The sequence below is a fragment of the Marmota monax genome, unplaced genomic scaffold, assembly GCF_021218885.2.
Source record: "Marmota monax isolate L192 unplaced genomic scaffold, Marmota_monax_Labrador192_F-V1.1 WCK01_AAM20220418_F8-fsc00174, whole genome shotgun sequence".
NCBI classification, from domain to species: Eukaryota; Metazoa; Chordata; class Mammalia; order Rodentia; family Sciuridae; genus Marmota; species Marmota monax.
In genome coordinates this window covers 101,228-129,138 of record NW_026694860.1, presented here as the reverse complement: position 1 = coordinate 129,138, position 27,911 = coordinate 101,228, and the positions used below count along the sequence as shown (strand labels likewise).

Genomic DNA, 27,911 nt, shown 5'->3' with positions numbered 1-27,911 from the left:
GGGGGATAATAAGATATTAAATATTAAAATCGACCTCAGGCACTAATTTCTTCCCCACTGCAGTTGTCTTTACTTCCTCGTGGATTGATCTCTCATTATAGGAACATTTGTTTCACACCGATCTGGTAGAATCCCTTAGAACAAGAGAAAATTTTAGGTCCAGAAGCCAACTTACTCCTTCTACGGCCTTTATTTGTTGGGTGAAAAACCAAGTGATTTACTTGGTCACACAGCAGCTGAGTAACATATTCTGAGCTTTATGTTTGGTTTTGCCTTAAAGGGAACAGGGAGTGGGGAGATGGAGTGTTTTGTCCCACAGTAGGAGCACATACTTGTTGTCCTTGGTCTCTGCAGTTTCTTATGTTTGTTAGAGATGCTTCTCTCTTTACTACCCAGTATCCCTTTCTATCACAGCAAATCTCCTGCTGTCCTGTATGTCTGGCAGCACTAACCTGTGTGGCACATGCTGTACCATGGTTATGTACGTAGGACTCTGAGGCTTTGAGGATAGCCATTGTGTTCCTGATAGTAGGCACCATTCTCCTGTTGGGTACCCAGAAAAGAGATGGGACTCAGGAAAGACTGCAGAAGGAAAAGGGAAAAGTAAACAACGGGAGTGGGATTCCCAGTTCTATAAAAGGAAGTGTGCTCCTTTGTGTTGGGGGTAGGGCAGTATCTGTCTCTTAAAGTGTCTAGAAAAGGAAGGGACTACCACTATGAAGAGCCACAACCCACAATGAATAATCCATTCTCAGAAGGCAGGACCTTCTGGCTGCAGGACTGTACCTAATTTGTGGAGCCTAGAGCAAAATAAAAACGTAGAGGCCCTTGTTCTGAAACTCTTTAAGAAATTCAAAACAGTGCCTACTAAGCATTAAGCCAACTCTAGGATTTTCTGAGTACAGAACCCACTGTGAAGGCACAGGTCACCAGCCAAGATCTAGCCACTGTGCTGAACATCTGTCTAAAAGTCTTCACATGGGGTGGGGGGGGGGGTGTGAAGAAAAAAGTCTTGTTGAAGGAATAGTGCTTTTTGGAAAATGGTTTGATTGTGTCTACTTAGGTACGAGTGTTGTAGGGGACAGATGAGGCAAGACACAGAAGACAGCAGGAAACAGTTTTATTTGGCTGCAGCTAGGTTCACAGAGCACAGCTTTTACTGTAATCAATTAATCCCCTGAACCCCAAGTTCAGGTAGTTTCAGAACTTTATACCCAGCATGTAAGAGGAGGGGCTTAGAAGTTCACAGTCTGCAGAAGTTCACATAAAAGCAGCTTTTTCTTTCACTGTTTTGAGCAAGTAAATCCTTCAAGGACAGTGCCTGGGAAGGGGAGAGCTTCTTCTCCCCTTTCTTTCCTCCCCCTGCCAGCTGTTACCATGGAGCCCAATTGGTGACTTCTCTTATCTTAGAAATGTAGACATTTGGGCTGGGGATGTGGCTCAAGCGGTAGCGCGCTCGCCTGGCATGCGTGCGGCCCGGGTTCGATCCTCAGGACCACATACAAACAAAGATGTTGTGTCCGCCGAAAACTAAAAAATAAATATTTAAAAAAATTAAAAAAAAAAAAAAGAAATGTAGACATTTCTGTGAAGCTCCAGCTCAAGGCTAGAGGCCTTGTTAAAGGATCTGTCTTTTTTTTTTTTCAATCATATTTTGCATTTGCAAATGCACTTTTACAAACTACTATACTGGATGTTTGTGAAAAAATAGTAAAGGGGCATTCAGCACCTGGACTGCTGATTTCTTCCAGGACAGTGACCAAATAAGATAGAGTAACAGGAAAATAGGAAGTTTATCTACAGTGAACTCTTTTGTAGCGACTCTTTTGCTGATAGTCCTAGAATCAATTATGGTGAAGATTTCTAGAGAAGCTTAGTTAAGATTTTTCTGTGGAGGAGGGAGCGCCACTACAGGAGGACTCTCTAAGACTGTGTATTTGGGCCAGAGGGCGAGATTCTGAGGTCCAACAGACCCTACCCATGTGGAGCTTCTTTCTGTTCTGACAATATAAGAGGGTCAAGGCTCTTTGTACAGCAGAAGATACTGTTTCTTCACACATCTCTCAAGAGTTGACCTTGAAATGTAGAAGATACAAAAATTATGGGGTAGAATCCGGGTCTCTTGTTCTCCATATTATTTCTCACATTTGCAATGCATGTCCTCTGACATGTGAGAGGAACTCAGTAATAGTACTGGGGTGGTGACTGGTAACATGAGGCACAAAATTTGGAGAAACCCTTCTGGCCCCCAAAAGATCAGAGATTCAGAGAAGAAAGTGGTCTCTGGTAACAAAAACAGAAAACTTTTGAAGCATGTTTACAATACTGACTTTAAAACTATAGTTTAAGAAAATGTTAGCCTGCCTTTGCAAGAACTGAACATTTTTAGCATCATTTTGCATACCAATTAATTATCAACTACTTTATAGATTTATTAAATACTTACAAGCTTTTCTAAGATACTTAGCTGCACTTTTTTTTATCAGTATTACTTAAGAACAGTAGCTCTTCATTCTTATCTTTTTAAGCTCTTTTGTTTAGGAAAATTAATTAGTAGCAGGTTGTAGGAAAAACTGGAGACAGGAAAAAAAAACTGGGAAGAAAGGGACCTAGAAAAGTCAAAACAGAAAGACAGAAAAGGATCACAGGAACCTCAGAAATGAAAGTGAGGCTCTGTGAAAAGTCAGGAGAATGGGAGAGGAAACTAAAAGGAGAAGGAAATGTGAAGGGTAAGCCCATCCTCATTTTTATACAAACACATGGCACCACCTTGCAAACTTGGTGGGCTCTTGGAAAGACCTAGTTAGTGAATGTACAAAAGACAGTTTAACAAGGCGTAATCAGTGGCATGCTGGAGAATGCTTAGCCAGATTTTGGTGAGGGAGGAGAATGGTTTATAACATCGGTTTATTGCACAATATAATAAACATTTTCTGGCCACTTTTAAGCTACCAACATGAATTGGCTGAATGTTAAGCTACCCAGATGAATTCACTGCATGAGGAATTGGAAGAGATGTGTATTATCTCCACAGTACACAGTACAGATACATTAGACTTGATAACCTCAAGAGCATAAATAATTGTAAAATATAGTAAGATAATTAAGAAATCATGAGTTTTTAATATTTATTGCCTTTGTTTTAATTTATTTAATTATAAATGTATCTAATTGAATTTTTAATAATAACTGGATCGCAAAATAGGAGACAACTCTAATACTCTGGATTGTATCACTCATGATCCCATCATTCATGTTAGAATGTAGAGGTTCTCCAATTTTCTTTCTTTAAAGGAATTAAGAAAATAAAGTGGGAGACAAGAAATCTCATAAAACTATTTCCTCCTTCACAATTTTGCTAAAGGTTTGGTTTTCTGTTTTATTGATACTCAGCTCATCCAAATTTACGAGTTGGAAGTTTAAGAAAAGGTAAGGTATACATCTATTTCTACCAATAAAATTCATAGCATCTGCAACTTTATGTGAACTTAAGAGAAAAGCAGGGGAGTACAATGTAGAAAGTCTAAAACTAGTACTCTACAATTCCAGATTTAGTGATTTGAAGCTTTGAGCAGGTCATTTCATCTCCCTAGTCCCCTGGAGCAAGAATGCCACATTCTCCACTAATGTCACAGGCTGTGTGGGCTTCAGCTGGGGGCCTTGTAGGATACTGCCATGCTGATATCTGCCACTTATTTTCAAATGACTTGGTAAAAATAATATGTGTTTATATAGAGATAAATAGATATCTGTAAAGAGAGAAAGCAAATATGGTAAAACATCAATCTAGGTGAAGGATATATGAATATTCAACTTTAAAAAAAAAGATGGAAACGTGAGGCTGCTTATAGACATATAGCACATGGTAAACCTGCAAAGTACTACACAACGGTAAAGTACTACTACTTAGTTAAAGACAGGTGGTGTCCAGATGTTATAGCCATTCCATCTAACTAATTTTTCTATTCAGCAGTTATTTGGTGAACATCTGTGACTCTAAATGCTTGTGATAATTCAATAAGGAAAACACATATTCCTTAATCTCATGGAAGTTATAATTAAATTAGAGGTACACACAAGTAAGCAGAAAATTGCATTTTGGTTTAAGTAAAATTAAATAGAAGATGCTGGGGTGATACAGAAGAGGAACATGTGAGCCAGCCCTAGATGATCAAGAAAGGCCTTCCCAAGGAACCTAAGATGAGACCCTAGGATATACCAAGATAAGATAAATCAAGGCCTGGGAGAAGGAGAAAGGAAAGATTAGTGGACATGGCTAGCTGCTTTAGTCAGCTTTGCATTGCTGTGAACTGCCAAGAATGACATAGAGGAGGACAAGTTTATTTTGACTCATAGTTTCAGAGATTTCAAGCCACAGACAGCCAACTCCATAGCTCTTGGCCCAAGGTGAGGCAGAACATCATGGTGGAAGGGCATGGGGGAGTAAAGCAGCTCAGGACATGACAATAGGAAGCATAGAGAGAGAGCTGCTCACCAGGAACAAAATATAAACCCGAAAGGCACACCCCTAGTGATCTACATTTTCCAGCCACAGTCTACTTCCCTACAATTACTGCCCAGTTAATTAATATCAGCGGATTAATGCACTGCTTAGGTTAAGGTTCTCATAACCCAACATTTCATCTCTAAACTTTCTTGCATTTTCTCAAACATGAGCTTTCAGAGGATACATAATATATAAACTGTAACATTTCATCCCTGGCCCCCAAAAGCTCTTGCCAATCTCACAATTCAAAATACATTTAGTCCATTTCTATATAAGTCCCTATAGTCTTAACAGTACAAGCATTACCAAAAGTCCAACCCAAAATCTTTTCTGAGACTCAAGGCAAACTCATGTATGATTTCCCCCTGTAAATATCAAAAGCAAGTTACATAAATCAAATATGTAATGCACAGAGTAAACATTTCCATTTTCCCTATGTCTTCATATATAGAAGACATGTATAGAAAGAAGGGATGTGACCAAAGCAAGACCAGGATTCAGCTGGGCAAACAAATCCTATAGCTCCTTGTTTAGCATCTGGAGCACATGACATGATGAAATTCTTTTCAATGTACTTACGTAGCTTCACCCCTATGACCTTGCTGATTGCAGCTCACATGGCTTCTCCCTTGGCTTGTTTCTGCTCAATTCTTGCAAGTTCCCTCACCAGACATTCCACATTACTGACATTTCTTAATCTTGGGAGTCTCCAACACAGCTTCTGTTTCCTTCTCACACCTTCAGGCGTCAATTTCTTGGTGCAGTCTATAGGGATTCTTTTTGTTTTGGAGGGGTGTGGCGGGGGTACTGGAGATTGAACTCAGGGGCACTCAACCACTGAGACACATCCCTCATCCTATTTTGTATTTTTTATTTAGAGACAGGGTCTCACTGAGTAGCTTAGCACCTTACTTTTTTGCTGAAGCTAGCTTTAAACTCGAGATCCTCCTGCTTCTGCCTCCCTATCCGCTGAGATTACATGCATTTGCCATGATGCCTGACACAGTCTTTAGAGATTTTCACTTCACTGCACTTTTCCTGGCTTCCCAGACCTTCCTTTAAAATCTTGGTGGAAGCCTCTATGATTACCTAACTCTTGTATCCTACATTCCTCCAGAACAGCACCACGTAGTTGATGCAAAAATCTACCACCATCTCAAACAGTAGTCAAGTCTCTTAGAATCATGACTATAGCAGTCTCTGAGTGTCTGAAAGGCTGAGCATGGTGTAACAATTTACTAGACATTCCTCTGCAGGCAAAGCATTCCAATGTTCTCTTAATTTTTACTTTTAATACCCTTGAGTCTGAAATGGATGTGGTCTTGCTAATTCCTGAGATGCCCTCAATCCATCTTTCTTATTGCTTCTGGGTAAAGTATTTAGCATTTTTTTAATGGCTGTAATCTCTTTAATTCCTTCGTTAGCCCCAATTTTACTCACTTTTCTAGCCAAACTGCAAGTTTTCAAAATATTTCTGCTTTGCTTTCTGCTCCTGATTATCACAGTAAACTTTGCTAAAAGCTACCAGAAATATCCACACCATTACTTGAATGTTGTGCTGCCTTGAATTTTCCTTCACCAGATTAATTAGTCCATCATCTTTAAATTCCCTCTCACAAAAATAAAGTCTCAGAACATGGGCAAAATATGGACAACTTCTTTGCCAGAATATAACATGAATGGCCTCAAATAGAGTCCTTCTCTTCTGAAATCTCATGAGCCCGGTCTTACTGTCTGCAGTCCTATTGACTTCTGAGCTCACACCAGAATTGCCCATTAAGCTCTGCTTAAAACATAGTGATGCTTTTCCAGCTTTCATATCTAAACTTTACAAAATTTCATACCCAAATTCCAAAAAACTCCAAAAGCTCTGAACCACATGGTTAGGTTAGTCACAGCAATGACCCCACTTCTGGTACCAATTTCTGTTTTAGTCAGCTTTGTGTCATTATAATGAAAAGACCGGACAAGTACAATATAGAGGAGGAAAAGTTTATTTTGGCTCATGGTTTCAGAGGTCTCAGTCCATAAACAGCTGATGCCATAGCTCTGGGTCCAAGGTGAGGTAGAACATCATAGCAGAAGGTGATGTCAGAGTAAAACATTAGTTCAAGACATGGCAACAGAAAAAAAGAGAGAGTGCTTCTCACTAGAGACAAAATATAAACCCTAAAGTAATGCCCCCAATGACCTACTTCCAGCTACACTCTATGTACTTGCAATTACCTTCTGTTAATCAATATCAGTGGATTAATATACTGAATATATTAAGGTTATCATAACTCAATAATTTCATATATAAACTTCCCTGCATTGGCTTACATATGAGATTTTTGGAGACACCTCCTATCTAAATGATAACACTAGCATTTATTGAGCATTATTATGTGCTTAACAGTACATGTTCATTTATTCCTCTTTATAGCACTATGGGGCAGGCTGTTGGTCTCATTTTACAGACCTTATTTATCAATGAGGCACAGAGTTAGTATTTTGATACTACAGGATCCTTATGAAGAAAAACCTTGAAGCAAAACTGACCATAGCTCTTCAAAAGAACTGCAAATTGTTTTGCATACTGAAGTTTGTTTATGTAGATATTGAGGGGTATGTGGAATGGCAATGGAAAGGGACAAACGGTGTTTTAAAACCATGTGGCTGAAAGGAACTCATTAAAGGATATTAAACCTGGAGAAAATGTGATCAAATTTTCATTTGGAAACAATACGTTATTGCAATGAAGAATAAATTAAGGTTTGAACAAAACTAATAGTTGAGAGACCACTTAGAAGCCCATAAACATTAAGATAAACAGGGATCTGCATCTATATAGTCACAAATGACAGTGCAGAGAAATGGGTGGATTCTAACAGAACTTTGCAGGTGAAGTCTTACTAGCTGACTGGACATGGGGTGGGAGATGAGGGGAAGTGGAGTCAAGAATGATGAATCCAAGGTTCCTGGATAGGGCAAGTGGATGGTTGGATGGGGAGCCATTTACTGAGATACTAAGGGAAAACCTGTGGGGAGGGGAGGAAGTGATAATAGAAAGGCAATATACAGGTTTAACAAAGATCTTATAGAAAACAGCTCATAAGAACTTAAGTGAGTGACAGGTGGCAGTCGAAATCAATGTTATTTTGATCATCTACTATAAAATCTTCCAAAGGGAAAGTAGTTATTGAACTATGGGTAAAAGAAATGAGATTATCATGATTCTGATCAGTTCTAAGATTAAATGGTATAGTGAATATGAAAAATCACTTTGTCAACTATGAAAACATTACCTTTTATGGTTATTATTACCATTACTTTTTAATATTTCCCCTATTCCCCACCCCTTTATTAGACTGAACCTATTCAAATTGTTCCTTTTGCCTGTCCTTCCATGAATGTTTTTTCCTCTTACTTTTTTGCACCTCCCCATTCTCTACCTCAAGGCTCAAAGACAAGTTATCTGGATGGAGTTAAGTGGGTTTTGTTTGCTCTTATCAATCAAACAAGTATTTGTTAAGTGCCTCTTAAGTGAGCATCCAAAGCTCTACGAATATCATTGTAATCAAGGGTCGATCAAGGAACCATATCCTTTGGGGTCAGATAGTTTTGAATTTAAATCTTCCTCTGCATTTACTAGCCACTTGTTCATCTCTCTGTTCCTTAGTTTCCATAAGAAAAAATATATATATAATAGATAATACAAGTCAGTTTATTATATCAACTAGTAAATGTGAAGGAACAGACATTAGTATGTAGTTTCTGTCCATCTCATAAGGCTAATGTCTGGAATAAGTGAGCTAATTCTCCTAAGAAGGTTACTATTTTCTGGAATAATTTTGCTGTACAAGTTCAGTCATTTTTAATAAATTTTGTATCTATTGTTCCTGCTGCTGTTTTTACTGGTACTGGGGGCTTGCAGTAATAGTGTCTACAAGCCTGTGAGAAGCACTTGAACATATCTTTATTATTATTTTTTAATCCCTTTATTTCTTTGTTTCAGCTTGGGAATCATTTCTTTTGTTTGCTTAGTGCTGTTTCATTGAAATAGCCAGATGTCTTTACACCTTGTTTCTGGCCATTTACTCTGTTTTCTTCAGCTAAGATAGCATGTCTGTTAAAGTTTTACCAGTCTGGAGAAACTGTAATTGTGCTGTTCTTGGCACATGACATGAAAGGCACTGGAAGATTAAAAACCAGAGAACTGGAGGTGAGGGAGGGCTTAAATGTCACTGTAGGTCTTTAACCTTTTTATATCTAAAAATAAATTACAGACTTTTCAAAAACTATATCTAAATTGCCTATTACCCATATGACTGTTCTAATGAAAGATTATTAAAATATCCATTAAAGTTGGCACAGCTGAAGGGAAGGGACTCTGGGGTTGAAGAGGCAGTTAACCTTCCAACCAATTTGACTGCACTGTGCCTGAGGATTGAATCGCGTGCTTCTTTCTCTGACATACCCAGAACAAAAGTGAGAACTTCCAACTTTTGAGGTTCCATCCTGGCAAGCTCTTAAACACTTTATGATGCTATAGAAAAAAACAAAGAGTCATCTTGAATCTTACTTAACCCATTACCTTTGGTTTTCTCTGAGGAAGGTTTATGCAGAAGCTGCTCTGGTCTTGTATCTTAGCATATAGTTAGAGACTGTACAAAGCAGAGTGATATTTCACTTCCTGTCTCAAAGGAGCCTCGTTAGAAACTGCTGGCATGTCCTCCTCATTTATCAAAAGTTTCAAGAGATTTCAGCTCAAAAAGAGAAGCATTGCATCTATCTGTGTGTGCATGTACACACATGCATGCACCTGCCTAGCATCTTGCTTTGAACAGAAATTATGGTGTTAGTATATTATTGTTTAACAAGAGTTTCCATTAAAAATGATTTATACTTAAAAATGGACTTCTATTTTTTCACAATCCAATTACATTATTCATGAGAATTGCACTTATTTTATTCTTTACCTCTTTAAAATGCATTGCATGAATTAATTCATCTGCCTCCTGAAGATATTAATTACACTTCATTTTTGTAAAGTACTCAGCTGTTCATGAAGTTCTATCCTGCAGTGACTTAGTGTTCATGTCATGACAACCCTGTGAGATGGGCACTGTTATCTTCACTTCACAGATGAGGAACAAAATTCAGATGGTCCCCATAACAAGACTAAACCAAAATATGACATGAGTTCTTTTGACTCCTTGTAGAGTAGTCTTGGAACTTCACCATGGGCAACTTACTAATATTAATTTAATTCTCCTCAGCACCACAGTAGACATGAAGTACATCAGAGGGTGCAATAAGAATGAGCCAGACACAGCATAAGAGAAAGCAATGGAAGGAGCTAGGTCAACTCTACAAATAAAAGGCTGGATAAATTAGGTTTCCAAAGAAAGAAAACCCCAGTGAGCATATTTAAGATATCTCCAGCACAGGGCAGCTGAACCCATAGTAGCAGCTTATCCTACAGGGCAAAACCTCTATGGGAATAGCTGAGCTAATCAGAAAGAGTCTATAAGGACAATATTGGAGTATTGGAGTCTAAAAATTCTCAGTGGCAATAGAAAAAATTACGACCTCATATTCAGCCCAGTTTAATAGCCAACTGTATACAGATGACGTGAGCATTGAAATAGGAGGCCGATAGTATTACCATGATAGACCCCTAAATCTTGGACTACTTCAGCAATCTTCACACTATCACTTTTCCTTCCTCACTCTGCCCGCTAAGCAGAGTACAACCATGAGGACACTTCATCACTTTACTCACTCAATCCTAGGATGCAATTTTCTTCCAAACTTTATTTCCAGGCCCACACTTTGGCCTTATAATTATCTACATGGCAGACCTGATCCACTTCTAGCTACCAATCTGAAGTATATTGGGCATGTTTTCCCTCAAATTCCACATCCAGTAGAATCACCCTTCCTAGGAAGATATCAGTAGGATCTGGGAGCGCTGAAGGAGGGGACATACACTGTCTAGGCCAGAGAGGAAGCTGACAAAAGCATGGAGATGAGACTGAAGACATTAGGAGGAGCGGTAAAGAGGTTGAGCTGACAGGCACAGATGCGAGTGTGGTTGACTCTAAGAGAGAGCGAAGCTGACTACCATGCTGGGACCATGGAAGGAAGGGCCTATGCTCTCAAGGGGAAGGAACTGGACTTGGTCCAGTGAACAACTAAAACAGACAAAATAACTCACATTAAGAAGATTAATCCAACTACACAGACCTATAGGAAACCAACACAAAGAATATACCCAAATGTTAAGAAATAAGGGAGGCACTAAGTACCAGACAGAACAAGGCAAAAAGAAATTAACAGAGAAATAGTTTACTGGCATGGGTGACAAAGAGAAAAATAACGGTAGAACATGATATTAATTTTTTTAACTTTCTTCTAGTATTACAAGGTTAATGCAGACCCATTGAATTAGAATCTCTGAGGATAGTATGAAAGCCTACCATAGAGAACCCCAGACCTTTGCATCGTGACAGACAGATTGTGGGCTCAATGCCTTCAGGTTGCTTTCTAATACTTCTGAACCAGCCAGCAGGCTTAGCCTATTGCCAGGAGGTGGTAGTAACAGACACAGAAGGCAGCAACAAGCACAGATGTGGTGCTGGCTGATGGGAACAAGAGTTTAGTGGAGGTGAGCAAGACTGAGGACCAGAGCATCAGCTGGAGAACACTTCATGGAGGAACTTGGATGTCGCCTAGACCTTGAAGGATGAGTGGTCTCTAACTAAAGAAAAATGGGTGGACCAATGAGCGGATGAAGTGGATAGAAAACTGTAGCACAGTTTTAAGCAGGAGGGTATGAACCCTGCTTTTCAATAGCTGAGAAAGCCAAATGACTTGTCTCCAACTTGGTCCTCTGTATGAGGCTGGTGATTTTTGTCAAACCCACATTTTACCTTTGTCTACCCATCATCCCCATTTCCATTGCCTTTCCTCAGCCATAGAAGACCTTTATTCTCGCATGCCATTTGTCTGTAAATGCACATTAAATTCATTCACATTAAGATACAAAGAACAGAGGAGGGAAGATGGCGGCGAGGGGAGTGCATTACCCCCGTGTGCTGCTTCACTGTGTGGGAGTATGACAAGTCAGGACGGCTAAAGGATATCTTGTTAGGAATTTCCAGCAATAGTGGGGTGCGCCGGAACCTGGAGGAAGGATTTCCATCGCATGAGGATCGGCTACGGGGACTCAAACGCGAGAGGTTTGTCGCACGGAGGGTAATACTGCTTATTCAGCAAATCGCCCCGTGGCTAGAGTCTGCAAGGCGCGCTGGGATAGAGACGCAGGGTTACAGCGCTGCAGTTTCTGCCAGACGCGCAAGCACCGCACTCAGGGCTGAATTCTGGGTTCGAGACGGGGAAGGAAGCGGTCCATCTCGGTTCTCCACACGGGTCAGACCACAGAGGAGGCCAGCAGCCACCATGTTGGTAAACTGACGTCACCACACCTGTTTTTGACTGACCGCAGCTCATTCAGCCATAGAACAGGTAATTTCAGGCTGCAATTCGCCTGCGGCTTGCAGACAGATTGCTAGGGTTCAGCGCCTGGGTGCTTCTTAAAATCTGATCTTATCGGAGTGAACACGGAGCGCGGGGCGGCCAAGTCCCGGCTCCCGGAACCGTCCCGGAACCGCCCTGGCTCCGGGCTGCGGAGCCTGCGGAGGCTGCTTCTTGGACCCTGCTAATATCAGAGCAAACACGAAACACCAAGAAGCCGAATTCCAGCTCCCGGAACTGAGCCCGCGGGGACTGCTTCTTGGAGCTTACACTTATAGGAGCTTACACCGAGCACAGAGCGGCCGAGTTCCGGCTCCCGGAACCGTCCCGGAACCGCCCTGGCTCAGGGCTGCGGAGCCCGCGGAGGCTGCTTCTTGGACCCTGCTACTATCAGAGCATACACCAAACACTAAGCGGCCGAATTCCGGCTCCCGGAACTGAGCCCGCGGGGGCTGCTTCTTGGAGCCTACACTTATAGGAGCTTACACCGAGCACGGAGCGGCCGAGTTCCGGCTCCCGGAACTTCCCTGGACCGGGGCTAGGAGCCCGCGGAAACTGTGTCTCGGTCCGGGTCCTGCTGAGGGCAGGTCAGGACTCACCCATTGCTTGGGTTGCCTGGCAAGGGGAACGAAATGCTGCCATTCGCATAGGATACCAACATGGCAGAGATCTGATGTCAGCAGAAAGCGGTGGAGGAGAGATCTTCATCAATACCAGCGGTGACATAAGCAGTTGGTCTTCTGGTAAGGGGGGTGAGGCTCAGTCACCCGAGTCTCCTCAATTTGTCCTCGAGCCGGAGGGAAGGAGCCGGGCCGCCGCCAGCCCCCGGAGCAGGCCCAGCGGCTCGCCAGCGTGGTGACCGCGTGACCCCAATTGGAGAGGGGGCGGAGCGGAGCCGCCACCCACACCCGCCAGGTGGGCAGACCCACGACCCAGTAGTACATGGGCGTGGTAGGAGGGGCAGGGCAGAGCCGCCCTTCGCGCTTGCAAGGTAAACAGACCTGTGACAGCCTGGCGGGTCAGGCCCAGTGGCCTGCCAGTGTGGTACACACGTCACCCCAACTCGAGTAGGGGCAGAGCAGATCCTTATCCCACGCCCGGATCAGGCCCTGCCGGTGTGGTGGTCACGTGACCCCAATTGGAGTGGGGGTGGAGCGGAACCGCCACCCGTGCCCGCAGGGTGAGCAGACCAGTGATCAACCTGCAGATCAGGCCCAGGGGTCCGCAGGCGTGGTAGGAGGGGCAGGGCAGATCCGCCGCCAGCGCCTTCAAGGTAGGCAGACCTACAACAGACCGGCGGATCAGGCCCAGGAGCCTGCCGGCGGGGTACAAACACCACCCTAATTGGAGTAGGGACAGAGCAGAGTCGCCTCCCTTGCCAGGAACAGACCCAGCATCCTGCAGGCGGGGTAGTCACGACACCCCAATTGGAGTAGGGGCAAAGCAGAGCCTCCACTCGTGCCCGAAAGGTGGGCAGATCTGCGACCGACCAGCAGGACAGGCCCAGTGGCCTGCTGGTACGACAGACACGACACCCCAATTGGAGTAGGGGCAGAACAGAGCCGCCACCAGCTCCCAGAACAGGCCCAGTGACCTGCCGGCGTGGTAGCCACGACACCCCAATTGGAATAAGGAGAGAGCAGAGCCGCCGCCCGCACCTGCAGGAAAGATACGCAAGCAGTATGAAAAGACAAGGAAAGAAAGGACCACAAGCAATGCAGGTCAACGCAACTTTAGAAGAGGTAACAGCTGCAGCAGATGGAATGTCAGATAAAGAATTCAGGATATACATGCTTCAGATGATCTGGAGTATCAAGGAAGACATTAAACAGCAAAATCAGACAATGAAAGATCACTTCGACAACGAATTACGCAAACAAATCCAGGAAGCAAAGGATCAACTATACAGGGAGATAGAGGTTATAAAAAACAAGCAATCAGAAATCCTAGAAATGCAGGAAGCAATAAACCAACTTAAAAACTCAATGGAGAATACTACCAACAGAGTAGAACACTTAGAAGATAGAACATCAGACAATGAAGACAAAGTATTTCAACTGGAAAAGAACATAGACAGCTCAGCAAGACTGTTAAGAAACCATGAGCAGAACATCCAAGAAATATGGGATAACATTAAGAGACCAAACTTAAGAGTCATTGGGATACAGGAAGGTACAGAGCTCCAAACCAAAGGAATGAGCAGTCTATTCCATGAAATAATACAAGAAAACTTCCCAGACTTGAAGAATGAGACAGAATCCCAAATCCTAGAAGCCTACAGGACGCCGAATGTGCAAAATCATAAGAGATCCACACCTAGACACATTATAATGAAGATGCCCAACATACAGAATAAGGAGAGAATTTTAAAAGCTACAAGAGAAAGGAAGCAGATTACATTTAGGGGCAAGCCAATCAGGATAACAGCTGATCTTTCAACACAGACTCTGAAAGCTAGAAGATCCTGGAATAACATATTTCAAACACTGAAAGATAATGGGTTCCAACCAAGAATTGTGTATCCAGCGAAATTAAGCTTCAGGATGGAGAATGAAATTAAAACCTTCCACGATAAACAAAAGTTTAAAGAATTCGCAGCTAGAAAACCATCTCTTCAAAACATCCTAGCCAAAGTATTACAGGAAGAGGAAATGGAAAATAACAATGAAAACCAACAGTGGGAGGTAGGACAGTAAAGGGGGGGGGGAAACAATCAAAGAGGAAAACAAACAATGTTTAGTAACAGAAATAAACAAATATGGCTGGAAGAACAACCCATATCTCAATAATAACCCTAAATGTTAATGGCTTAAACTCACCAATTAAGAGACACAGGCTAGTAGAATGGATCACAAAACAAGACCCAACAATATGCTGCCTACAGGAGACGCATTTGATAGGAAAAGACATACATAGGCTGAAGGTGAAAGGTTGGGAAAAATCATATCACTCATATGGACTTCGGAAACAAGCAGGCGTGTCCATACTCATATCAAATAAAATAGATTTCAAGCCAAAGTTAATCAAAAGAGATAAAGAGGGACACTACATACTGCTTAAGGGAACCATACACCAACAAGACATAACAATCATAAATATTTATGCCCCAAACAATGGTGCAGCTATGTTCGTCAAACAAACTCTTCTCAAGTTCAAGAGTCTAATAGACCACCACACCATAATCATGGGAGACTTCAACACACCTCTCTCGCCACTGGACAGATCTTCCAAACAAAAGTTGAATAAGGAAACTATAGAACTCAATAACACTATTAATAACCTAGACCTAATTGACATATATAGAGTATACCACCCAACATCAAGCAGTTACACTTTTTTCTCAGCAGCACATGGATCCTTCTCAAAAATAGATCATATATTATGTCACAGGGCAACTCTTAGACAATATAAAGGAGTAGAGATATTACCATGCATCTTATCTGATCATAATGGAATGAAACTGAAAATCAACGATAAAAGAAGGAAGGAAAAAGCATACATCAATTGGAGAATGAACAATAGGTTACTGAATGATCAATGGGTTATAGAAGACATCAAGGAGGAAATTAAAAAATTCTTAGAGATAAATGAAAACACAGACACAACATATCGGAATCTATGGGACACATTGAAAGCAGTTCTAAGAGGAAAATTCATTGCTTGGAGTTCATTCCTTAAAAAAAGAAAAAACCAACAAATAAATGATCTCATACTTCATCTCAAAATCCTTGAAAAAGAAGAGCAAAACAACAGCAAAAGAAGTAGAAGGCAAGAAATAATTAAAATCAGAGCTGAAATTAATGAAATCGAAACAAAAGAAACAATTGAAAAAATTGACAAAACTAAAAGTTGGTTCTTTGAAAAAATAAACAAAATCGACAGACCCTTAGCGATGCTAGTGAAGAGAAGAAGAGAGAGAACTCAAATTACTAGCATACGGGATGAAAAAGGCAATATCACAACAGACACTTCAGAAATACAGAAGATAATCAAAAACTATTTTGAATCCTTATACTCCAATAAATTAGAAGATAGTGAAGGCATAGATAAATTTCTTAAGTCATATGATCTGCCCAGATTGAGTCAGGAGGATATAGAAAACCTAAACAGACCAATATCAATTGAGGAGATAGAAGAAACCATCAAAAGACTACCAACTAAGAAAAGCCCAGGTCCCGATGGGTATACAGCAGAATTTTACAAAACCTTTAAAGAAGAACTAATACCAATACTTTTCAAGCTACTTCAGGAAATAGAAAAGGAGGGAGAACTTCCAAATTCATTCTATGAGGCCAACATCACCCTGATACCTAAACCAGACAAAGACACTTCAAAGAAAGAAAACTACAGACCAATATCTCTAATGAACCTAGATGCAAAAATCCTCAATAAAATTCTGGCGAATCGGATACAAAAACATATAAAAAAAATTGTACACCATGATCAAGTAGGATTCATCCCTGGGATGCAAGGCTGGTTCAATATACGGAAATCAATAAATGTTATTCACCACATCAATAGACTTAAAAATAAGAACCATATGATCATCTCGATAGATGCGGAAAAAGCATTTGACAAAGTACAGCATCCCTTTATGTTCAAAACTCTAGAAAAACTAGGGATAACAGGAACATACCTCAATATTGTAAAAGCAATCTATGCTAAGCCTCAGGCTAGCATTATTCTGAATGGAGAAAAACTGAAGGCATTCCCTCTAAAATCTGGAACAAGACAGGGATGCCCTCTCTCTCCACTTCTCTTCAACATAGTTCTCGAAACACTGGCCAGAGCAATTAGACAGACGAAAGAAATTAAAGGCATAAAAATAGGAAAAGAAGAAATTAAATTATCACTATTTGCAGATGATATGATTCTATATCTAGCAGACCCAAAAGGCTCTACAAAGAAACTATTAGAGCTAATAAATGAATTCAGCAAAGTGGCAGGATTTAAAATCAACACGCATAAATCAAAGGCATTCCTGTATATCAGCGACAAATCCTCTGAAATGGAAATGAGGACAACCACTCCATTCAAAATATCTTCAAAAAAAATAAAATACTTGGGAATCAACCTAACAAAAGAGGTGAAAGACTTATACAATGAAAACTACAGAACCCTAAAGAGAGAAATAGAAGAAGATCTTAGAAGATGGAAAAATATACCCTGTTCATGGATAGGCAGAACTAACATCATCAAAATGGCGATATTACCAAAAGTTCTCTATAGGTTTAATGCAATGCCAATCAAAATCCCAATGGCATTTCTTGTAGAAATAGAGAAAGCAATCATGAAATTCATATGGAAAAATAAAAGACCCAGAATAGCAAAAACAATGCTAAGCAAGAAGTGTGAATCAGGCGGTATAGCGATACCAGACTTCAAACTATACTACAGAGCAATAGTAACAAAAACAGCATGGTACTGGTACCAAAACAGGCGTGTGGACCAATGGTACAGAATAGAGGACACAGAAACCAATCCACAAAACTACAACTATCTTATATTTGATAAAGGGGCTAAAAGCATGCAATGGAGGAAGGATAGCATCTTCAACAAATGGTGCTGGGAAAACTGGAAATCCATATGCAACAAAATGAAACTGAATCCCTTTCTCTCGCCATGCACAAAAGTGAATTCAAAATGGATCAAGGAACTTGATATCAAATCAGAGACGCGCCGTCTGATAGAAGAAAAAGTTGGCTACGATCTACAGTCGGTGGGGTCGGGCTCCAAATTCCTCAATAGGACACCCATAGCACAAAAGTTAATAACTAGAATCAACAAATGGGACTTACTCAAACTAAGAAGTTTTTTCTCAGCAAAAGAAACAATAAGAGAGGTAAATAGGGAGCCTACATCCTGGGAACAAATCTTTACTCCTCACACTTCAGATAGAGCCCTAATATCCAGAGTATACAAAGAACTCAAAAAATTAGACAATAAGAGAACAAACAACCCAATCAACAAATGGGCCAAGGACCTGAACAGACACTTCACAGAGGAGGACATACAGTCAATCAACAAGTACATGAAAAAATGCTCAACATCTCTAGCTGTCAGAGAAATGCAAATCAAAACCACCCTAAGATACCATCTCACTCCAGTAAGATTGGCAGCCATTAGGAAGTCAAACAACAACAAGTGCTGGCGAGGATGTGGGGAAAAGGGTACACTTGTACATTGCTGGTGGGACTGCAGATTGGTGCAGCCAATTTGGAAAGCAGTATGGAGATTTCTTGGAAAGCTGGGAATGGAGCCACCATTTGACCCAGCTATTCCCCTTCTTGGTCTATTCCCTAAAGACCTAAAAAGAGCATGCTACAGGGACACTGCTACATCCATGTTCATAGCAGCACAGTTCACAATAGCAAGACTGTGGAACCAACCTAGATGCCCTTCAATAGACGAATGGATAAAAAAAATGTGGCATTTATACACAATGGAGTATTACTCTGCATTAAAAAATGACAAAATCATAGAATTTACAGGGAAATGGATGGCATTAGAGCAGATTATGCTAAGTGAAGCTAGCCAATCCCTAAAAAACAAATGCCAAATGTCTTCTTTGATATAAGGAAAGTAACGAAGAACAGAGTAGGGACGAAGAACAGGAGAAGAAGATTAACATTTAACAGGGATGAGAGGTGGGAGGGAAAGGGAGAGAGAAGGTAAATTGCACGGTAATGGAAGGAGACCCTCAGGGTTATACAGTGGAGGGGGTAGAGAGAGAGGAGGGGAGGGGAGGGGAGAGGTGGGGAGGGGGGAGGGTGGATGATGGGAAAGGCAGCGGAGCACAACAGACACTAGTATGGCAATTTGTAAATCAATGAATGTGTAACTGATGTGAATCTGCAATCTGTGTATGGGGTGAAGGTGGGAGTTCATAACCCACTAGAATCAAAGTGTGGAATATGATATGTCAAGAAATTTGTAATGTTTTGAACAACCCACAATAAAAAATTAAAAAAAAAAAAAAAAAAAAGATACAAAGAACACATAATCCTTTAGTCTGGAAAGCTATAAAGCTCTGTAGAGTGATGTTACGTGTAGAATTGTATTTCATTCTGACAGCATTTCAACAGGGATCAAAGCCCCATGCTAAAAGCATGTGGTCCTAACTGAGGACCTTGGACATCAACCTAGAGTAAGGAGATTGATTCTCCATGAAGCTTGAATCACATTCCAGAGGTTTCTGACTTTGCCTTCACCTTACCTGCCAGTTGTGTGAACACAGGCAAATGAGAAAATTGTGAGCTTCCCTTTACCCATCGACAAAATGGAAATAACACTTTCTACTTCATAGATGTTTTTGAGAATTTCCTGAAATACCACCTGAATAATGTGCTTACCACATAGTGGACCTCAATATGCCTCACTCTCTCTCTCTTCTTTCTGCCCCCTTTTACTGCCCCTAGGGAAAACCCTGCTAAGTTGAAAACACGGGCCCACCCAGACCCCTGAAATACTTCTTTACTACTTGCTCTTTGCTTTTACACTTCACCTTTTTTCTTTCCCCTTTAGTCCCTGTGTACAAATGCACCTGCCATATTAGGCAAAAGTTATCCCTCCTCAGTCTCTTTGTGCATCATCATGCACCACTGCCCTAAATCCACTGTGTCCTACTCCTGCCTCCTGCTTTTCCTCCAAGTATGAGTCCTGGGGTCACTTCTTCAGGGAGAACTGAGGTGGACTCCCAGTTATTCTTTCTCTTATGTAATTATCCTCTGTTACATTTCATACCATTTGTAAGTGTACATATTAATCCTCTATATAGAATACACTGGCTCACACTTGTTACGATGTGTCATGTATTAATCCTATATAGGTTTTCTGGCTTCATGTCTGTCTTTTATATTAGATTGTGGATTCCCATGGGGCAAGAACCATGTCTGTTTACTTGATGGAGGAAAACTAGTGGAGAGATTTCAAGTTATAGCCTAAGGAAGTTTAAATTAAAAGACACTTAAAGTCTCTGAAGCAACCAATATAGAATCCAGCTCATAGGACATGTTCCATAAATGTTTTCTGACTATGTGTTAGATTAATACTGCTCTTGTATCCCCCTCTTCAGATGCCCTCCTATATTCCACAATCAACAACACCACCAAGGAACTCTCCAGGAGCCTGTATTCTTTGATCTTTTCCATAATTTTCTTCCCCCACATTTATTCACACACTATTGCCAATTGGATTTTGTTCTTTTGCACAAAGAAAATCTTCACATAACAAATATGGAGATACACTGCAGCAAAACAATTTCTAACCACGTCTCTCAGCTTCCTTCTTCTTAGCTTACTATTTTGAGCTTCAATAAGAAGCAAACAATCTTATCTTGAAAGAGATTGGATTTATTTTTAATAAAAAAGACTGAATTGGGAGCTTGCATTTTTTTCCTCAAGTTTAATATCAGCACAAGAAAAGCCCTTCTCTCTTCCACTGGCCTTATTTCAGATACAAGAGAACAAAGCTTCCAAGTAAACTTCTTTTGTGATGTAAGAGCAAGACTGATATCACCAAAAACTATTCCAATTCACTGAGTGTCAGAGGAGGTCACATATTAGGAGCCCCTAGTCAGAGCATGTTTTCAGAATCCAAGACCTGGAAGAGGACATAAAGAGAAACAGCAGGTTCCTCAGAGCCACTATTCCAAATATGCAAGGTCCTGAAAGTTATCACTGATAGCCTCAGCAGGTAAAGAAATCACTTTTTCCTTCACTCCCTTCCTCCATTCACAACTAAAACAAAAGATGTATAAATGTTATACATCATTTCATATGCCCAAAATTATGGTTAACTGAACTGGAATTTCAACATTTCACTCTGGTGAACCTGCCATTACCAGTAAACCTCATGTTGCTCGTTTTTTCAAAATTCTTTGAATTATTTAGATATACATATGATATGTTATAATCTATGCATATTAATTTGTTTTGGCAATTGTCTGGCAGGCACTATCTAGTAAATGTCTTCCTCCTAAACCTAGTAGATGATTTTTTAGCACCAGCCAGGTTGAAAAAAAAAGGTAAGTTTGGCTAAATACCTGTTGCACCTCAAAAATTGACAAGGTTGCTATAGGCACTGTTCTGCATGCGACATCTCTTTGTCCCCAGTCCCCTCTGGTTGACTTGGTAAAACTCAACAGAGCCTGTAAGCAACAACTACTAATGAATGCCTTCTCTCCCCTCTCTTAGGCTGCAGCAGTTCTGAAGGTTGATGGAGGGCCATGCTATTCAAACAGCAGGCGTGGCTGAGACAGAAGCTCCTGGTGCTGGGAAGCCTTGCTGTTGGGAGTCTCTTGTATCTAGTTGCCAGAGTTGGGAGCTTGGATAGGTGGGTGATTAAACATATACATATGCCCATATGACTTTAGGTGTCTTTTAATTTAAATTCCTTAGGATATAACTTTAAGTCTCTCCATTAGTTTTCCTCCTTCAAAATTCCCAAGAAAAATACTTTTCTGCATCAATTTTGATTTATTAAGACTTTAAAAGGAGGCGATCCAAGTTGCTCAAACCAAGGTATTCTGTCAAGATCCATTTGTATTCTGTGTGCACTGACACTTGTTTTCAGAGAAGGGATAAAGCTGTGTACAGTTAAAAAAAAATGTCATTTACTAGAGCACACTCTGGTCTATGAGTATCTGGTGTTGACCCCTAGCTATAGCAAACAGTGATGATATAGTTAGGCCTCTTCATTTTGAAATTTATGAGTGGACAATTAATGTGTTATCAGGAGCATTAAAATTATGTATGAGCCTGTAAAGGATCTCATCAAGTTTGCAATCCATTGCCCTGGAAAGATGGCTGCAGGCGTAGATTTTTAACTATGTTAATTAGCTCTGGTTTTCAGGAACTGAACAGGCCAGACAAGGAGGCTGTCACTCAGAGTAATTGCCCAGAAGGCAATGGAAAATCCATGGAGAGGAAATTACACAACTAGTGTTTGGCTCCAAATAGGCAAACAGTTAAGAGGTACTGGACCTTCAGAAGTCCCAGAATATCAGCTGACTAAACAATAAATGCTTCTGGACAGGTCTACATCCAGGATGATTGGCAAGTACAGAGGAGTTGATTTCTGAAATGTGAAACTTCTTTTTTTGCCCTTTAAAATTAATTCTTATAATGGGAAGAGTGAAATACTTTTCTAAGTTCAATTCACACTGCAAATGCAGCCACACTTAAAAATAAAAATACCTTCTTTTGAGTTCTATTTCCAAAATTTAAGCGTATCAGTAGAACTTATCATTTGGTGGCCCTTGTTTTTCTTCGGCTAGTCTTATTTTTTTTTGCGGGGGGGGGGGGGGAGTGGGTACCAGGGATTGAACTCAGGGGCACTCAACCACTGAGCCACATCCCAGCCCTACTTTTCATTTTATTTAGAGACAGGGTCTCACTAAGTTGCTTAGCATCTTGCTTTTGCTGAGACTGGCTTTGAACTTGAGATCCTTCTGCCTCAGCCTCCTAAGCCACTGGGATTATAGGCATGTGCAACCACACCTTGCAGCTAGTATCATTTTTGACTGATAAAAACACATCCCTTTGAGGATTTTCAATTCAAAATTCCTGAGTAAACTTTTTACTCACTAGTCATTACCTATAAGAAAAGTGCAATTAAGAGCTTATCACTTAAAGGTCAGCACTTCAAGATATTTTACTTGGTTATTAGTGAAAATCCTTGAGGTGGTACCATTTTCCCATGTCCATATTATAACTTTTGTAACAAGTTTTTCCTAGCACCTTTAATTAACTTCTAATCATTTTTTAATTGAGTAACAGATACTAGAACATTCATTATTTGGTTTATGATTTTATCATTTTTAACCTGTTCTTTACTCTCTAATAGGATATCTTTTATAAGGAATTGGATGTTTTAGTAGGCTTTCTCAAAACCCCTCACTTGAAAGTTTGAACAAATTTTGTCTGAAATTGATATGACTTACTTAGGCTTCTGCTTTACTAACCTAAGACCCTGCTATCTGGAAAAGAGACTGAAGTGACTGATTACTGTTCCTTCCAGTCTTAGAATTCTATCTTTTTTGGTCAGAACCCATGATCAGAATCTGCTCTTCAAGAAGTGGAAAAAAGTGTAATATGTTCTCCTATCTTTACATATTCTCTTGAGTTAGAGTATCCTAAAAGCAATTATTTGGAAAAGTATGATGTCCCAGGTGAGAAAGTAGAAAGAAAGGAAGTAAAGGAGGAAAATGGCCCTTTCTAAAGGTAGGGAAATTTTATTCTAGTTCAGTCAAGGCAAAGATACTTGTGTCATGCTCTTAGCCAGATTTCTGTGAGAGAATTAAATACCACAGAAAAAGACAGGATGACTATCCTCATCCCAAGTACAGAGTGTCATTCTAAATGATCAAGAGAGAAGTCCACCAATGGATATTGTGAATTAGGGCTTAATTCTTAACCAGAACCAAAGAAGAACCAAAACATGAAATTATTATATCCCAATCAATGTCACAATTAAAAATATCTCTATATATCTCTTAATAATTCTATTTGTTCTCTTAATAATTCTATTTCTTCCATTAGAACACTAGTATATTAATCCCATTAACAAATTTATAAAAATAAAATTCATATTTTTCTAAAACATTAACTATGGTAAATCCTGTGTTTCTAATAGTTTTATTTTTTGTTGTTCTAAATTAGTTATACATGACAGTAGAATGCAACGTGATACATCATACATAAATGGAGTATAACTTCTCATTCTTCTGGTTGTACATAGCATAGGATCAATCATGTAGGGTATTATTGTCCAACTGATTCTACTATCCTTCCTACCCCTCTAATTATTTTCTATATTTTCATACTTTCAATAAGCATGGACTGTTTTAAAGATAATAAAAAACAAATACTATGAAAAAATAACATGTTTATATTGTTCCTTAGGCATTATGATAGAAAACTGTTAGAGCATTCACCAAGATCATTCTCCTCAGTACCACAGAGCAAACTGGCATGACTCTGAGATGTAACAAGGTCTTTTGGGAAAAGCAAGTGATATCTCATTGCCAGAGAGAGAGAGATGGATTCCAGATTACTGGGATAACCAAAATTTTTCAGTTGGAGGAATTGGTTTGATAGCCATTTTAACCACTATCTGCCCTTTTCCCAAGTAGGCTAAAATGCCTTCCCCAACCAGCTTAAGAAAATTATAATTAATTTCAGTTAAGTTTCAGTCTATATGTACAAGGAAACTGTATTTGTTAATCACATATATTGACCATGCCAAATTAAACAGCCATTCCTGTCTAATATTATCGTGACTATTGCCACATCTTTCTATCTGAGAAAAATAGAAGTGCTTACTCATTATTCAGGGTAATATTAAAGTGGAAATCCTCCTTTCTGGCTCTGTCCATTGCATTCCTTCCCTCATGAACTCCAGTCTTTTACTTAAATGTACTTAGCAGTGAGGAGCTGAGGTTTCTGGCCCCATCAAGGTCTTGTTGATTTCTGGTCACAGTTGTGGTAGATGATATACAGCACTCGCTGATGGTAGGTAATTGGGTTTGTTCCCACATTCAGCAAAGTGAAAACATACTCCTGACCTCTTTAAATAGAAAGAGAAAGAGAGGCAGAAGAAATATAGTACTCTTCTGGTTATCAAGGCCAAGGGCAGAAATTCCTCATAGAATGAAAAGCCCAGCAAGTACCAAGACTGGAATTTTGCAGGTTGATGATGCAGACAGCCAAGGATAGAGAGTGAGACTTCTTTTCAGATTCTATCTCAAAGATTTTTAAGAGCCATGTAAGTGTTGCTAAGCTGCAAGAAAATAACACCATGTGAAACCAGAAACAAATGGCCTCCTCTCTGCCCTTCAGCCTCCCAACTGAAGATTATAATCTTCTCCCTTTCACATTTTCTAAATGATTTTAACTGGTGAGCTGTTGAAAAGCTATTAGTATGGCTGGTGTCACTTATCTGTCCTGTACTATGAGCATAAGTACATGCTGGAGTCAATTAAGTGCTTGGTGAATAAAAATTTTAAGGAGTGCTAATAAAAAAAATCCCATCAATTATATATGCTCCATTTAATACAGGGTTATTTAAAATAAAATTTTCCAAACATATGTTCATTATGGATTGCAGCAGGCTGGGCACCAGTGATTTTATTTATGCATTGAAAGTCTTAGTCTGACTGGTGAAGTAGAAAAATGAGAAGTTAGTTACAATGAGCTTCTTACAGTGTGTCTCTGTTGCTTGCAGGCTACAACCTCTTTGCCCCGTTGAAGGCCGATTTGGTGGAGCCCGCAGTCAGGTTGAACTGCCACTCCGCGCCCTACAGTTTAAGCGTGGCCTGCTCCATGAGTTCCGGAAGGGCAACACTTCCAAGGAGCAGGTTCGCCTCCATGACCTGGTCCAGCAGCTCCCGAAGGCCATTATCATTGGGGTGAGGAAAGGGGGCACAAGGGCCCTGCTAGAGATGCTGAACCTCCATCCAGCAGTGGTCAAAGCCTCTCAAGAAATCCACTTTTTTGACAATGATGAGAACTATGCCAAGGGCATTGAGTGGTATAGGAAAAAGATGCCTTTTTCCTACCCTCAGCAGATCACAATTGAAAAAAGCCCAGCATATTTTATCACGGAGGAGGTTCCAGAAAGGATTTACAAAATGAACTCATCCATCAAATTGTTGATCATTGTCAGGGAGCCAACCACAAGAGCTATTTCTGATTACACTCAGGTGCTAGAAGGGAAGGAGAGGAAGAACAAAACCTATTACAAGTTTGAGAAGCTGGCCATAGACCCTAATACCTGTGAAGTGAACACAAAATATAAGGCAGTAAGAACCAGCATCTACACCAAACATCTAGAAAGGTGGTTGAAATATTTTCCAATTGAACAATTTCACATTGTGGATGGAGACCGCCTCATCACGGAACCTCTGCCAGAACTTCAGCTCGTGGAGAAGTTCCTAAATCTTCCTCCAAGGATAAGCCAATACAACTTGTATTTCAATGCTACCAGAGGGTTTTACTGCTTACGATTTAACATTATCTTTAATAAGTGCCTGGCGGGCAGCAAGGGGCGCATTCATCCAGAGGTGGACCCCTCTGTCATTACCAAATTGCGCAAATTCTTTCACCCTTTTAATCAAAAATTTTACCAGATCACTGGGAGGACATTGAACTGGCCCTAAAACAATACCCTACAACACTATGTGTTGTGCCTGGGGACACACAATGTCTCCTCTAGATTAAAATATGCACTTTTCTTAGACACAACTATCCAAGTCATTTTTCCGTGTATACTTGTACATAATACAGTGTGTGACCAAATATGATATCAATTTTTTTCTACTGAAAATTTACAAAAATAAATAAGTAAGTTGATGTCTGCAAAGTTGCATCTTTTAAGCTATTTACAAAAAAAAAAAAAAAGAAGAAGAGGTGGTGGTAAAGGAAAAAGTGACTTCAGCTATTCTCAAAGAGTTAGTCTTCCTTTGATTCAGAATTTGTCACCTGCCATTTTCATAGATTAAGCCAAAAGATGAATGTGTGAAAATGTACCAATAGCTGTGAAGCTTCAGGAAGTAGAGGATTCAGTTATGCATTCTTTTTCCTAAGGGAAAGCCGGCTTTATTCAGACACTGAATTGGTGCCATGAAAACAAAACAAAACAAAAATGCTATTTTCTTATTATTTAAAAAAAAAAAAATGTCTTATCTCATAAAATTGACATTGTTCCAAAGTTCTTGTGGTGATTTTGCACTATTGTTTTCTTGTATGGGCCATGGTGTCACTTGTAGCATGTCAATCACACATTGGAAACTCAAGTCCTTTACTTCCATGTTGTATGTCAAGAAAGAGAAATGTCATGTATATAGTGTATAATGCTGTAAATACCGGTTTCACACTAAGTAATTCTATTTTGTAAACTGAATATGGCTATTTAATTTATTGTGAAAATTAAATTTATTGTGGTATTTAAAAATGGAATGGATTAAAATTACTCTATGTGCACATTTTTTAAAACTCATTTTGTCTTATGTGCCCCCTGCTGGCTTCCAGAATGGAAGCTATTTATGTGCATCCAGGGCACTTGGAAAGGATGCTTCTCTATTGGATTCCTATACCCTTGTGAAAAGATATTACCAAGTGAGGCTGAGTATATATTTTTAAAAATCTCAACAGTCTGAAAATCAAGTAATAATAGCCACCTCAAAGAACCCTAATGCTGCTATGCTACAACTTTGTAACAGTTAATCTACTTGCAGTTACTGCCTTGCCAGAGTGAGATGAGGAATATATTAACAGAACTGAGGCACAGAAGAATCACAATTTTACCTGAGACTCAAATCAGAATCAAAAAGGTAGAGAAATGAAATAAAATAAGATTAGAAAACTTGTGTGGCCTCTATACTGAAAAGCTGCTGGTGCTCCAAAATGAATATGAGTTCTCAGAATTCTCTTGGAGATGAAAATATATCAATCTGCTCAGAAATGATCGAATTGCTTAATGTCGCTATGACTAACATAAACATATGGCTCCTATTTCCACCCAGAGAAATTAATGCTAAATTAGGTGTCTCCCTAATATCAGGTACACTATTATTATGCTTAGATGTAATTCAGAGAAATGTAGAAAGAAGTGTAACAGGCACAACAAAATGATTGGTTTTTCACCATCAAATTTGCTTATCCAGTGGAAAACATCTGGGAGGGCTTTGTTCAAAACCATTTAGAGAGTGCTAGAGAAATCAGCCAATTATAATGGATCCCCCTTTGTTGTAAGAAGTGTTGATTTTCTCTATGAGTTGTTTCTCTTGTCCAGTGATTTGAAGGTGGACTTTTCTAAATAAATAGCCCTTTCCCCTCCAGTGTCAGTGTATTTTGCTTCTCAAGCCACAGCCTTGGTAATTATC

General features: G+C 40.0%; 1 protein-coding gene across 2 annotated transcripts in view; it reads left to right on the top strand.

Moving 5' to 3' along the window:
- Nucleotides 1–27,840, top strand: part of Hs3st5 (heparan sulfate-glucosamine 3-sulfotransferase 5) — a 161,966-nt gene extending 134,126 nt beyond the window's left edge. For both annotated transcript variants that reach the window (XM_058573253.1, XM_046426445.2), the window contains exons 3-4: nucleotides 21,223–21,361; nucleotides 25,253–27,840. In XM_058573253.1, coding sequence (XP_058429236.1) covers nucleotides 21,255–21,361; nucleotides 25,253–26,186 — 1,041 coding nt within the window. In that variant the 5' untranslated portion in view covers nucleotides 21,223–21,254 and the 3' untranslated portion in view covers nucleotides 26,187–27,840. The remainder of the gene's footprint in view (nucleotides 1–21,222; nucleotides 21,362–25,252) is intronic.
- Nucleotides 27,841–27,911: the final 71 nt, after the last annotated feature.